General features: G+C 43.1%; 1 protein-coding gene across 2 annotated transcripts in view; it reads left to right on the top strand.

Annotated features, from left to right (window-relative positions):
* myzap (myocardial zonula adherens protein) overlaps positions 1–13,840 on the top strand; it is a 97,883-nt gene that overhangs the window by 25,319 nt on the left and 58,724 nt on the right. The window contains exon 3 of one of the 2 annotated variants that reach the window (XM_063065736.1): positions 13,358–13,432. The exons of the other annotated variant lie outside the window; for it this stretch is intronic. Coding sequence (XP_062921806.1) covers positions 13,358–13,432 — 75 coding nt within the window. The remainder of the gene's footprint in view (positions 1–13,357; positions 13,433–13,840) is intronic. 2 annotated transcript variants of the gene reach the window in all.

Consider the following 13,840-nt stretch of genomic DNA (forward strand, 5'->3'; position numbering starts at 1 on the left):
GAGACTCCAGGGTGACTGACGGTTGTTGAGGTATGAAGCAGGCTTAGAGCCACATGAGAGGGCAATGCCAACCCTCACTCTTCACTTGCCACTGGATGTTTGAGTTGGACTTTTAAGAGATGACGTTGGACATGTGGACGAGATTCCTTCAACACTGGCTCAATGGAAAATCTCCGAGTACATCACTGAAAGATATCAGAATGATCTTGCTACAAACGGATTGTCAATTGTGCTTATTTCACAGCTCCAAGGCAAACCTTGTGGTCCTGAAGTGTGCTGGAGTTTCCCAGGCAACAAAAGGAGAGCTAATCAGTTCAGCTTCTGCATTATATGAGCTATTCTGAGCATGTTCACTGCGTAGATCTGACGTATCCCTAGAAAAGCCTTGAGCAGGCATCAAAGAAACTTATCATTTTGCACTTGAGGTTTTAAACTACAGCAGAAACACTTAAATGGTTGGCTGGCTTTGGTGTTCTCAGAATAGAGAGAGACTCTGTTCTCTCATAGGCAGTCGCAGAGTTGGGATTAGTAGATAAGTCGATAAATCGTGTGATTTGCTGGCTAATTATATAAATGGGAAGCTGGTATGCTGTCCGCACGAGAAAACAGACAATGCTGGAAATATTCAGCTGGTCAGGCAGTATCTGTGGAGAGAGAAACAGACTTAATGTTTCAGGTTAAGGACCCTTCCTCAGAACTGGGAGAGAGAGTTAATAAATCTGTTCTAAGTTAGAAGAGTGGTCCTGTTTACAGAGTCCATCAGGGTTTGCATGCAGTGCACACACGAAAACCAAAGTCAGTCACAAACAGTTATAACCATTGTACTACTTGTCAGCCCAGAAGCAAAGCAATGGAAACTATGAGGGAAGAAGACTTGCAGGACTGCATGTTTTGAATTTTTAATAGGTTGTAAGTTTTCAGAATATTTTGTGACCTAATCCACCTAAATTCAGGTTCCACCACATGCCATCTCTGAGTAACTGCAGGGGAAGGAGGGAGGGAGAGAGAGAGGGAGATATATATAGATATGTTTCCAGTGGGAGTAAGACACAAACAGGGAATGAGGGAGATGAACTTGTAATGGCATTGGGTTCTGTATTCACAAAGCTCTAAGCTCGAAAGATGACTTTAAGCCTTATCAGCTATTGATATCCTGGGTATTCTCACCGTGGAGAGGTTTACCGTCTCCACCTACTTTTCAAAGACCAGCTTACTTCCCTGTCTAGCCTCTGCAGTGAGTTTTAGCTGCTAATACCCACTGTTTGAGTAATGTATTCACCCCCCTCACCACCCACCTACCAAAGAGGAGATACTTCCAGATAAGAAAATAGCTTAAACACAGTTATTTTGTTTTTAATGATACACATTTAAACTCAGACAAATGATTCTTAACACACATAGAACACTCAGAGGATTTATAATTCATAAAAGATTTCTAAATTACAAAATATTTACAAACTACAAGAGATTTTCAAACACAGGCATGATTCTTACGGACTCGTAGAAAATACCAGTGAGCATCAGATAAACGAGTTGTCCGTTCCAGAAATTTTAGGCTGAAGAATGGATTCTAGTTCTTTCACTAACCCCACCTTCCTGTGGTCTCCTTGTGATTCCTGATAATCCACCATTTTTTTTCTGATATTTTCTACTGGATTACATCATCTGCATGTGAAGTCTTCCCGATACTGTACCTGGGACAAAGTAACTCGTACAGATAAGTTTCTGGTGACAAAGATCTCAAGCATCCACAATTAATGCTGTGCAGACTCCCTGAGTACACAAACATCCCAACTTGTAAGCATATTTGATGTGTTAGGTGACAGAAGCACGTGATCTTGTGTTTGGCTAATGAAGAGAAGTCTTCAGGTAACTTTACTTTGCAAAGCTGTGGCTCCAGCTTCAAACTGATTGCTGCTTGCAATTTACATTAAGAACTGAAGATTTGGCTCTTGCTTACAACAAAAAGCTGAGCAAAGAATATTTGTTAAAAGTTTAACTTTATTCTGACTCTTTGGAAAGATCATGCAGCTGTGTCCTGGAAAGTGAATATCTATCATGAACTTCAATTACCTGGAACCCCAAATGAAATGACCCCAAACTGCTTTATATTAAACATTCAGGTACCCGCACCAGGACATCAACTTTTTGTGAAGGAGAGAGATGCCAAGTTCCACCTCTCCCAATGTAAAAGGCTGCTTGATCACTGATCACATCTCTGAGCTCTAATCTCCTGCCACAGGTGCACTGTAACAAGACAGTACTTAATGCTCCTTTTAGATTTCTAAGTCAAAATCCAGTTTAGTCTAACAGGCGTGTTTATTATTTTGTTGATTAAACAACATAATAAATGAATAAACTCTCCTCAGACTTCCAGCCGGTACAGGGTATCGGTTATAACCAATGTTTTGATGGTCCCTGATGAAAATGGCAGAGTTTGTCATCGAAACGTTGCTTATGATCGATTCCTGTACCTGGCTAGAAGCTCGTGAAGAGTTTATTCATCATTCATGCTGGGAAATATTTAACATGATAAATATTGGCAGTCCTTTCTTTTTAAGTGTGAGCAATGGTTGAATGGAGATCCCAGCATCTGGGCCACGTCATCTTCTCACAGCTATCACTGGGTTCAAGCATAACTGCTTCCTTTTAACCATTCAGTTCTTGAACCAACTGGCCCAAATCACTGCCTCACTGAAGCAACTCAGTGATCTCTTTGCTCTGCAACGGTTTCTTTTGCTCTAAATGTATAAAATTCTTTCTTGTATGATTTCTGTTTCCTTGTGAATATTTCCTATGTGCCTGTGAGGCTGCCGTAAAATGAGTTTTTTGGAATTAGAATTGGTTTCTTATTCACCGAGATACAGTGTAAAGCTTGTCTTGCATCGTTCATTGAAAATCATCATACAGTGCATTGAGGTCGATGAAGATAAAACCGTAACAATGCAAAATAATGTGTTGACAGCTACAGAGAAAGTGCAGTGCAGATAATCAATAGGTACAAGATCATAATGAAGTATTGTGAGGTCCAGAGTCCTTTTTACTGCACTAGAGATTCATTCAATAGTCTTATAACAGTGAGGTAGAAGCCGTCCTTGAGACAGGTGGTATGTGCTTTCAGCATTTGAATTTTCTGCCTGTGGGGAGAGGGGAGAAGAGGGGATGTCTGGGGTGGGCAGGGTTTTTGATTATGTTGGCTTTACTGAGGAAGAGAGAAGTGCAGACAGAGTCCATGGAGGGGAGGCTGGTTTCTGTGATGTGCAAGGGTACACCTGTGTATACACGTACTTGTGTGTGTGACAATAAACTCCATTTGAACTTGCAGTGGAAGAGCTGGTTAGAATAAGAGAAGACACCTACACATTTTTCCTTATTCATATGTGATAAATGCAGTAGACTGCAGCTTCTCTACCCGCACTCCTGAAATTTACCTTCAGTGATTCCTCGGAGGTCAATTTCAGAAATGGAGTACAGCCTGAAGCCATCACCAAAATGCACCTTCACCACTGGTGTCTTCCGTGTGTTTGAATGCAAACTGATTCATTATTACAAATTTTAACAACAACTTGCATTTTCATTGCCACTTTACCACAGTTAATGATACACTGCAAAATTAGCATTGGAATTTGACCTTAATCCAGCAGTGCAAGTGGTAGCACAAGGAAACAACTCACTCAGAAATGTTTCGGTAGCATCTTTTTTAAAAAAAAGTAGCAAGGTTTAGACAGGATCTGCCAGGAGACAAAGCTTTAGAGGTTGAAAATTCCCACCAACATTAAAGTTAAGAATTAAAAGTGGACCTGTATTTATATTGTGTTGGCCGAAGAGACTGCACATGCTGGAATTTAGAGCAACACAAAAAAGTGCTGGAGGAACTTGGCGGTGCAGTGGAATGTCTTGCTGGCATGAAGCTCACGAAGGTAATAGTGATGGTAATGGCAAATCCAGCAGAACACAGTAACTCAGTCATTCAGGCAGGGAAATAGCTGACGTTTCGGTTGAATGATAGAGGAGAGATGAAGCAAAAGGCAGAGAGCAGGGTGGCAAAGCATACAACACTTCTGAGTGGCATTGTCTCCCCCTGAGAGACCAGACACAATGGGTGACCACTTCAGCAAGCACCAGGGCCAGCTGGAGCTCTCTTTGCCAGCCGTTTTAATTTTCCTCCCCATTCCCACAGCAGCATATCTACCCTTGGCCTCCTTTAGCCAGGGTTAGGCTAAATACAGACTTTATATTCTGTAGGGGTGCTCTACTACCCAATAGTCTGAATATTGAATTCTCTAAATTATATTAATTCACCCTCTGTCCTGTTCCCTCTCCTCCTGATCTACCCAGTTCCATCTATACTGATCCCAGCAACACCCATCACCTTGCTTGTTTCTCTATTTCCCCTCCTCCTCCCACTCACTCCTCCCAATTGTTCCCCTCACAAACCATTTCCATCTGCCATCCCCACCTCCCTCACTTCATTCCTTGCTCCACCTTCATCTTCTGTCAGTTTTCATAATCTCCGACCTTCAGTTCCACCTATCACCTGGATCCACTATCGCCTGCTGGCTCTTGCTTCACCCCTTCCCTTCACCCTTTTGCACTGGCCATCTCCCTCTGCCTTTCAGTCCAGAGGAAGGGTCTCAACCTGAAATGTCCATTGCCCATTTCTGTCCAGAGATGTGACACGACTTGTTGGTCTCCTCCAGCATCTTGTGTATTGTATTAAGATAATGCCTGTCCCAACTATGGGGTGTTGCAAAGTTCTTTTCAGCTAATGAAATGCAGTTGTAAATGTAATAGTAATATGATCATGGCTAAGGATGTTGATTGTGCGATCGCACAGGATGGCAAGGAAAATCCTTGCTCTTATTCAGCATGGTGCTAGTGCTTTATGTTTACATCCAGCTTCAAGATCAGATCCAAGTCCCAATATCATGCCTCCTCCGCAAGGCAACCAAGCAAGAATCTGGCTGGATTACAGTGTTACAGTTCATAGATTTGGATTTAAATCCACAGTCTTTTGACTTAGAAACATAAATGTTATCAAGTGACATGGCTGAGTGGAAGTACATAAAATGCTAGAATTAGAGCAAGGCAGATACTTGGACAGTTAATTGGAAGATTGGAAGCGAACTTCAGGAATTTTAAGGCTAAGGCACTGTTTAACTAGGAGTCAATGTCTGTCAACAAACATGGGCGATGGAGCAATGGGTTTAGTTCAAATAATAACATGAACTACAATTTGATTGTGACTCAGCACCTTAGCCCAGCTTGAGACCTCACAATCCATACAGACGTAACCTGTTCTGCTGTGTACATTGTGTGTTTAGAAGGTGTTGCAGCCTGCCAGGCAAAACTGGGACCACTGCTGTTCGCACCCTGGTGTACGAATGGTTATTCTTTCTGCACCACAGGAGCAGTGGTGTCATTCCAGGAGCTTCCCGGTCTCCAGTGCTGGTCTGTTGAACCTCTGAAGCTCAGTAAAACTTTTCACTGTGATCCGGCCACACTCAGGAGCAGGCTTGATCCTAATCCACTCACCTCATCTGATTTTACAACAATATGTCAAACATCTCCTTGGGCCATGTCACGTGGAGGGAGAGAGGTTGGGGAGGTGGGGCCTCACTGGACTTAATGGTAGTGTTGGCCAATGTTTCCCATCCCTACAGTGGAGTGTGGTGGTGGAGTTGGTGTGTGGACACAGGCTGCAGGCAAGGAGGGAAGGGGAGGAGAGGACTCGGACTCCCAAGCCATATGTTGGACGGTAGCTGATCAGCCTTGGGCTGGGGAGAGTTCCTGCACAGAGTATGACCCACCAACAATGCTATAACCCCACCCACTCCTGCCTCCTTTTAGCTACTCATTTGCTCAAGCTTTGGGCTAGAGTTATATAGAGATGCAGCACAGAAAGAGCCCATTTAGACCACTGAGTCTTTGCTGTCCACAAAACAGCCATTTTTAGGCCAAACGTGTCCAAGTCAATTTTATTCTCTCCACATTCCCATTGACTGCCCCAGATTTTACGAGGATTGTCAAATGGAGTTTCTTTTGGATAACAGCAAGGTGTTGTATTTTGGAAAGTCAAATCGAAATAGGACTTTCACAGCAAATGACAGGGCCCAGGAAGTGTTGTAGAGCTGAGGGACGTTGGAGTACAAGTGGAATCACAGGTAGACAGGATAGTGAAAAGTGTTTTTGGTATGTTGGCGTTCATAAGTCAGGCCATTGGGTATTAAAGTTGGGTCGGTTTTACTCGACACTGGTGAGGTTGCACTTGGAGTACTGTATTCACATTTGGCTGCACTTCGCTAGGTAAGATGTTACTACACTGGAATGAGTTCTGAAAAAGTTTACAAGGACCTTTTCAGGAGCTGAGCAGCTGAGCTATAGGGAGAGGTTGGACAGATTGGGACTTAACTCCTTGGAGTGTCGGAGACTGAGAGGTGATCATATAGAGGTGTATAAAATCATGAGGGGCAAGCAAACATTTTGCCAGGATTGGGGCAACTTTTTTAGACTCAGGCTGGAAAATGAGCTGCCACAGTAATAGGTTGAAGCAGGTTGTGGTTGATAGGAAAGTTGAGAGGGATATTGACCAAACACTGGCAAACGGGTTGAATTTGGATGGGGCACCTTGGCTGACATGGACCAGTCGGGACAAAGGACCTTTTTCAGTGCTGTATCAGTCTATGTCATTGAGAGCATCGAGTCTCTCCAAACTGACAGTGAGAGCATCTATTAAACATGGTTTCCTCTCACATCTGCTGTGAATGTGCTGGACAGGAAGTTGAAGCTCTGGGCTGACATATCAGCCTCAATTTGTGTGCTCAAGTTATTGACAACCGCTAGCAGTCTGCTTTCGGCAAAGTATGTAATAATCTGGTGTGAGCATCACACACAACATGCTGGAGGAACACAGCAGGCCAGGCAGCATCTATGGAGAAAAAGTACAGTCGATATTTCAGGTCAAAACGTCGACTGTACTCTTTTCCATAGATGCTCCAGCATTTTGTGTGTGTTGTTCGGATTTCCAGCATCTGCAGGTTTTTTCCTGTTTGTAATAATATGGTTTGAGACTGGTTTCAATAGTTTGACTCTTCAATAAACAAGTCTTTTGACATGTGAAGCAATCTATTTCTTTAATAATAGTAGTTAATACAGGTTAACTACCCCTTATCCGAAATGCTTGGGGCCGGACGTCTTTCAGATTTTGTATTTTGGATATATAATGAGAAAGCTTGGGATTGCCATGAGAACATAAGAAAAAGGAGCAGGAGTTGGCCATCTGGCCTGTCAAGCCTGCTCCGCCATTGAGTAAGATCATGGCTGATCTGGCCATGGACTCATCTCGGCCTATCAACCTTTTCTCCATAACCCGTAGTTCCCCTACTGTGCAAGCATCTATCCAACCTTGTCTTAGATAAATTTACTGAAGTAGCCTCCACTGCTTCATTGTCATTTTCAGAAGTTTTCGGATGACTCTGCCATAGTTGGATGCATCAGCAAGGGAGATGAGGCTGAGTACAGGGCTACGGTAGGAAACTTTGTCACATGGTGTGAACAGAATTATCTGCAGATTAATGTGAAAAAGACTAAGGAGCTGGTGGTAGACCTGAGGAGAGCTAAGGCACCGGTGACCCCTGTTTCCATCCAGGGGGTCAGTGTGGACATGGTGGAGGATTACAAATACCTGGGGATACGAATTGACAATAAACCGGACTGGTGGAAGAACACTAAGGCTGTCTACAAGAAGGGTCAGAGCCGTCTCTATTTCCTGAGGAGACTGAGGTCCTCTAACATCTGCCGGACGATGCTGAGGATGTTCTACGAGTCTGTGGTGGCCAGTGCGATCATGTTTGCTGTTGTGTGCTGGGGCAGCAGGCTGAGGGTAGCAGACACCATCAGAATCAACAAACTCATTCGTAAGGCCAGTGATGTTGTGGGGAATGAACTGGACTCTCTGACGGTGGTGTCTGAAAAGAGGATGCTGTCTAAGTTGTATGCCATCTTGGTCAATGTCTCCCATCCACTACATAATGTACTGGTTGGGCACAGGAGTACATTCAGCCAGAGACTCATTCCTCCGAGATGCAGCACTGAGCGTCATAGGAAGTCATTCCTGCCTGTGGCCATCAAGCTTTACAACTCCTCCCTTGGAGGGTCAGACACCCTGAGCCAATAGGCTGGTCCTGGACTTATTTCATAATTTACTGGCATAATTTACATATTACTATTTAACTATTTATGGTTCTATTACTATTTATTATTTATAGTGCAACTGTAATGAAAACCAATTTCCCCCGGGATCAATAAAGTATGACTATGACTGAATTCCACAGATTCACTGAACAGTCTTTGTCTTACACTTGTTCATCACACTTGAAGGCCGTGTGCTTAGCCCCCCTTAGCCCCCCTTGCTCTACTCACTTTACACTCATGACCATGAGGCTAAGCACAGTCCAAGCGCAGAAGGAGAGACACAGACACGGAATGAACATTCGCTGAGGCACCACTGTCTTTGGCCGAATCAAGGATGGTGATAAATGAGCATGTAGGAGAGAGATTGAAAATTTGGCTGAGTGGTGCAACAACAAGAGCCTCTTACTCAATGTCAGCAAGACCAAGGAGCTGATTATTGACCAGGAGGAGGAAGCCAGAAGTCCATGAGCCAGTCCTCATTGGAGGATCACAGATGGAAGGGGTTAGCAACTTTAAAGTCCTCAATGTTATCATTTCAGAGGACCTGTCCTGGTCCAGCAAGTGCAGCTGCATCTCTACTTCCTTTGCAGTTTGTGAAGGTTTGGCTTCATTCAAAGATTCAAAATGCATTTATTATCAATGAATGTATAAATTTTACAACTTTGAGATTTGTTGGCTTAACAGATAGTCACAAAGCATCTAAAACTTTGACAAACTTCATGGAGAGTGTATTGAGTGGCTGCATCACAGCCTGGTATGGAAACACCAATGCCCTTGAACAGAAAATCCTACACAATGTAGTGGATACAGCCCAGTTCATCACGGTAAAGCCCTCCTCACCACTGAGCACATCGACATGAAACGTCGCAGGAAAACAGCATCCATCATCAGGAAGCCCCCACCGTCCAGGTTATGCTGTCTTCTCATTGCTGCCATCTGGAAGAAGGTACAGGAGACATAAGACTCACGCCACCATGTTCAGGAACAGTTATTACCCCTCAACCATCAGGCTCTTGTACCAAAAGGGATAACTTCACTCAACTTTATGTGCCCCTGAAATGTTCCCACAACCTATGGACTCACTTTCAAGGAATATTCAATTCATGTTCTCAATATTTATTGCTTATTTTAAAATTATTATTTCTTTTTGTATTTGCACAGTTTGTTGTCTGTTGTTCACTGGCTGAATGCCCAAGTTGGTGCGGTCTTTCATTGATTCTGTTATAGTTAGTAATCCATGATGGACTTGTTGAGTATGCCCATAACTAAAGGAAGGAACCTCAGGGTTGCTTATGGTGACAGATATGTACTTTGATAATATACTTTGAACTTTTGGTGCTGAAACTCTAACAGTGTGTTAGATTTTCATCAGTAACAAACTTGCCAATAAATTTATCTGTTAATTTGTGATCAGCAGGCACTTCATCATCACAAGTCTTTAAAAATTTAATGTTGTGCCATTGCTTAAATTTCTGCTGGAAGAGCTCAATGTGTCAGGCAGCATCTGTGAAGGCAGAGAGATGTGGATGTTTTGGGTCAAGACCCAGTATCAGGTTTGAAAGTGTAGAGAGGGAGAAAGATAGTATAAAGAGGATAGAATAGAGACAGTATAAAGAGGAAAAGGAGAGTATAAAGAGAGTATAAAGAGGAAAAAGGAAGGAATGTTATCCACCTGTTCCTCTCATCCCATTACCCAATTGTTTTTCCCTTTCCCACCTCGTTCCATCACCCACACAATATGCATACTGAGTTCAAGTTCAACTTTAATTGTCATTCAACAATAGGCATGTATACAGCTAAACAAAACAGCATTCCTCCGGGTCCAAGGTACAAAACACAGACAAATGAATGGTGCATGGGATGTTTTCTTGGAATTTAATTGACTTTATTACTTACATCCTTCATATATGTAACACCCTGGGAAAGGTTTCACTGCTAATGTAATGTTTTTTCTGTAGCAGCAGTGTTTGGGTTGTGGCTAGAGATAACGGGGGCTTTGGAATGTGCGCCATCCAGTGAAGGGAGTGTTTTTTTTTTCTTCTTGTGTGTCTGAGAGCGAGTTGATCTGAGTCTTTTGTTTGGCGAGAGATGAGGAGAGAAACCGTGAGAAAGGGAGGCCGTAGACCGCAGGACGGAGTGGAATTGGAGTGGGGCTGGGAGTCGATGGAGCCCAGGGAAATCGATGGAGGACCAATGGAAGGGAAACCGTGAGCTCCAACATGCACATTAGACTGTTTCATTAAAATGGGCCCTTTCCTTTTCATTTTACTTTACTAACCCTTTAGTCAAATTAAGAATTATAAAGCTAAATCGTTTAGTTCCATATGGGGTACTGTCTGTTATTTTGTGGTACTGATTTGTAATAGGGTGACACATCACACAGTATCCACACAAACAGGAGGTTTTACACCTCAGATTTCACACGTTTGGTGGAGCCAGAGACTGTCGTCCCTAGGCTGACATCGCCAGCCAAGCCTGAGAGTTACATATATATGAGGAGTAAAAATCATTATGTTACATCTCTGTCTGAATGTGCAATTTCTAATAAATAGTATGTACAACAGGACAGTCAAAATAATATAGAAATACAGCTGTCAGCATGAATTAATCAGTCTGATGGCCTGGTGGAAGAAGCTGTCCCGGAGCCTGTTGGTTCTGGTTTTTATGCTGCCGTACCGTTTCCTGTAGCGGCTGGAACAGTTTGTGGTTGGGGTGACTCGGGTCCCCAATGATCTGTCTGGCCCTCTTTACAGACCTGTCTTTTTTAAAAGTCCTGAATAGCGGGAAGTTCACATCTACAGATGCGCTGGGCTGTCTGTAGCACTCTCTGCAGAGTCCTGTGATTGAGGAAAGTACAGTTTCCATACCAGGCAGTGATGCAGCCAGTCAGGATGCTCTCAATCATGCCCCTGTGGAAGGTTCTTCGGATCTGGCAGCCAAACTGTCTGAGAGGAGGCACGTTCTGCAAGAATAGGCATACAGCAGTTGCTCATCTCCTACCCCTCCCACAAATGATTGCACCTGCACATTGTCCATCCTTGGCGTCTGATGTGCAGAGTTCACCATAGCCATGTTGGTCAGTGAGACACGAGGTTCGTCCCTCACCGGAGGTGATGTGGAAGACTCATCCCCAGCTTTGTAGGAGCAGTGGGAAACTCTGGATGTTCCAGTTGGACTTGTCTGTCCCTAAGGGTTGTTTCACGAGATGTCATAATATGTAAATAACATACAATATTACTTTTCATTTAATTTCTTGGGAAGAACAGGGAACTACAGATTAAAGTTAGTAAAAGGCCAAGTAGTGCAGAAGCCAGGGCATCGCCCTCATGAAACATTAATGACATTTTGATTGGACTCTCAAGCAGAGCTGTGGTGGCAAAAAGCCTGAAGGCTCTTCCGCTCCATTTGAGTAGATGGGCTTAACCTTTGTGGTCTTGTGGAAACGACGTGTCTGTCTGCCGCAGTGATCCTGAGCAGCTGGTTTTCATGGATAAGACCTTTGGATCTTTGCCACATGCTTTTCTTGCATTTTGTTCTGATTTGAGGGATCTTACTTTTTCCATTTCTTCACCAGCTCAAAGGTCACTTGTGTCCGTTGATAGGATGGGAATTAATCTGACAATATTTTTTGCCCTCTGAAAGATAGAGTGGACTGAAATCCCTACAAGAATGTGCACCTGTATCAGTAATTGATAATTGGTTTATTAATGTCACATGTACTGTGATAAAGCTTTTGTTTGTGTACTGTCCAGACAGATCATTCCGTATATAAGTACATTGAGGTAGAGTGAAAGAAAAAAAACAGGAGACAGAATATAGTGTTACAGTTGCCTAGAAAGTGCAGGTCAGGCAGTTGGTCAACTTGCATCTGACCTGACCTATAGGAACTCAGGTCCTCTGTAATGTGGATGCATCTAATAAATTATAAAGTGTTTTGACAAGACCATGTGAACAAGATTGATTGCCCTATCTACAGAGGATGCGTTATTCCTGAAGTCGGTATAGTTTCGGATTCCTGGGCTGAGAGGGTTACTCTGTGAAGAGAGAATGAGGAAATGTTTTTCTGGAGTTTAAAGAATGGGAGGGGATGTCATTGAGATCTGCAAACTTCAAAGTGGGGCTGATGAGGTGAACACCGTGAGGCAGGAGACATAAACAGCAGAGGAATGGTAAAGTCCTTTGTGCAAACAGTCATAAACCTTTTGAGTTTCCAATCTGGGGTGGCTGAGGCTGCTCTGTCACTGTGTGTTTATGGCTCAAAATAATGGAAAGAAAGGGAATCGGAGGGGAAGGTGGGAATGGGGAAACACCATCAATCACAATGGCAGTGTCCTATTTCTGACACTCAGCGATTTTTGAATTTTCTGCAGGTTGAAGATTAAAGTTGAAGTTATTCAGAATTTCCTGACACCATGGAACTGCAGTTGGAGTTGGGTTGTTAATCTGTAATGCAAATTCCCATTCAGCTATCACAGTTACTGGAGCTTACATTGTGGCACACAGGATCAGTGCTAAAACTGGCTGCTGAACTCTCAGTCAATAAGCACACTATGGTGCAGAGCCTTATGAAATGGGTATATCCCAGTTTTGGTCTGCTGGATGTGTCCAGTTATCTAATTTCAGCTGGGGTGACATTGTTGCCTTCGAATGAAGCCTGGAGAGCAATCCAACAGGCTCCTGTTTCACTTCAAGTGGTTTCAACTCTGCTTAATTCAGTGAAGGAGAACTACACTTCGTATGCCATGCATTAGCTGAAATATGTAAATCTTCATCAGTTTTATTATAGTAAATGGAATGAGTCATAAAATGAGGTGGTTGTGACTGTTACCACAAAATCTTCTGTGGGTATGAGCTGAGTCATCCAGCAAACGCAGCCACAGGCCAAGCAATGTTGTGTTTAAAAATAGTTCATTGCTCTTATGTGGTATGAGAAATTAGACTCTACTAAGAGACAGTAATCTTATTTTAATTTAGAATGCCAAACTTTATCATAAAATTGATTTTTTTTTCAGCTAACTTATAAAGTTTTCTGCTTCACTTCACCATGATGCTTCCCATTGGAAATTATTCTTTTATTTGATATCTGGTTTCAAAAGGAAAAGGAAAACCAGTGAGGAGCTTACAGATTGAGTAATGTTGCTCTCAAACTCCTTTCTTACTGCAGGAAGAGAAAACAAGCACAGGAAACAGGAAGCAGCCTGGATCCCTTCATGCTGAAAGTGACAAATCCTCAGATCTGGTGAGAGCCATGGATAATGCAGGACCCACAGGCACTCCTGTAGGATAGTGTCAGTGTACCAGCTAGTTAACATTGCCTCTCCTTTAAATGTGGCAATACAGTCCTGATCTCCCATTTCTCACCTCATGCCTCTGGTCATTAGAATGGCCTTTTTACTCCTTTCCCCCAGTCATCTGACTCCCTGCAATTCCCTGCCCTGAGACAGTATGGAATTATTGTTTGGAAGTACAGAGTGCCGTATATTTTAGAAAGTACAATTTTAGAAACTGTTCCTGCAGTTTCCGTGTTCTCATCTCCATCCTCTTAATGGTCTGAGGGTGGATAAATCTCCTTGACCTGATGGAATGCACTCTCAGGTTCTGAAGGAAATAGCTGGAGAGATTGCAGAGGCATTAACAATGATCTTTC

The sequence above is a fragment of the Mobula hypostoma genome, chromosome 13 (assembly GCF_963921235.1).
Source record: "Mobula hypostoma chromosome 13, sMobHyp1.1, whole genome shotgun sequence".
NCBI lineage: Eukaryota > Metazoa > Chordata > Chondrichthyes > Myliobatiformes > Myliobatidae > Mobula > Mobula hypostoma.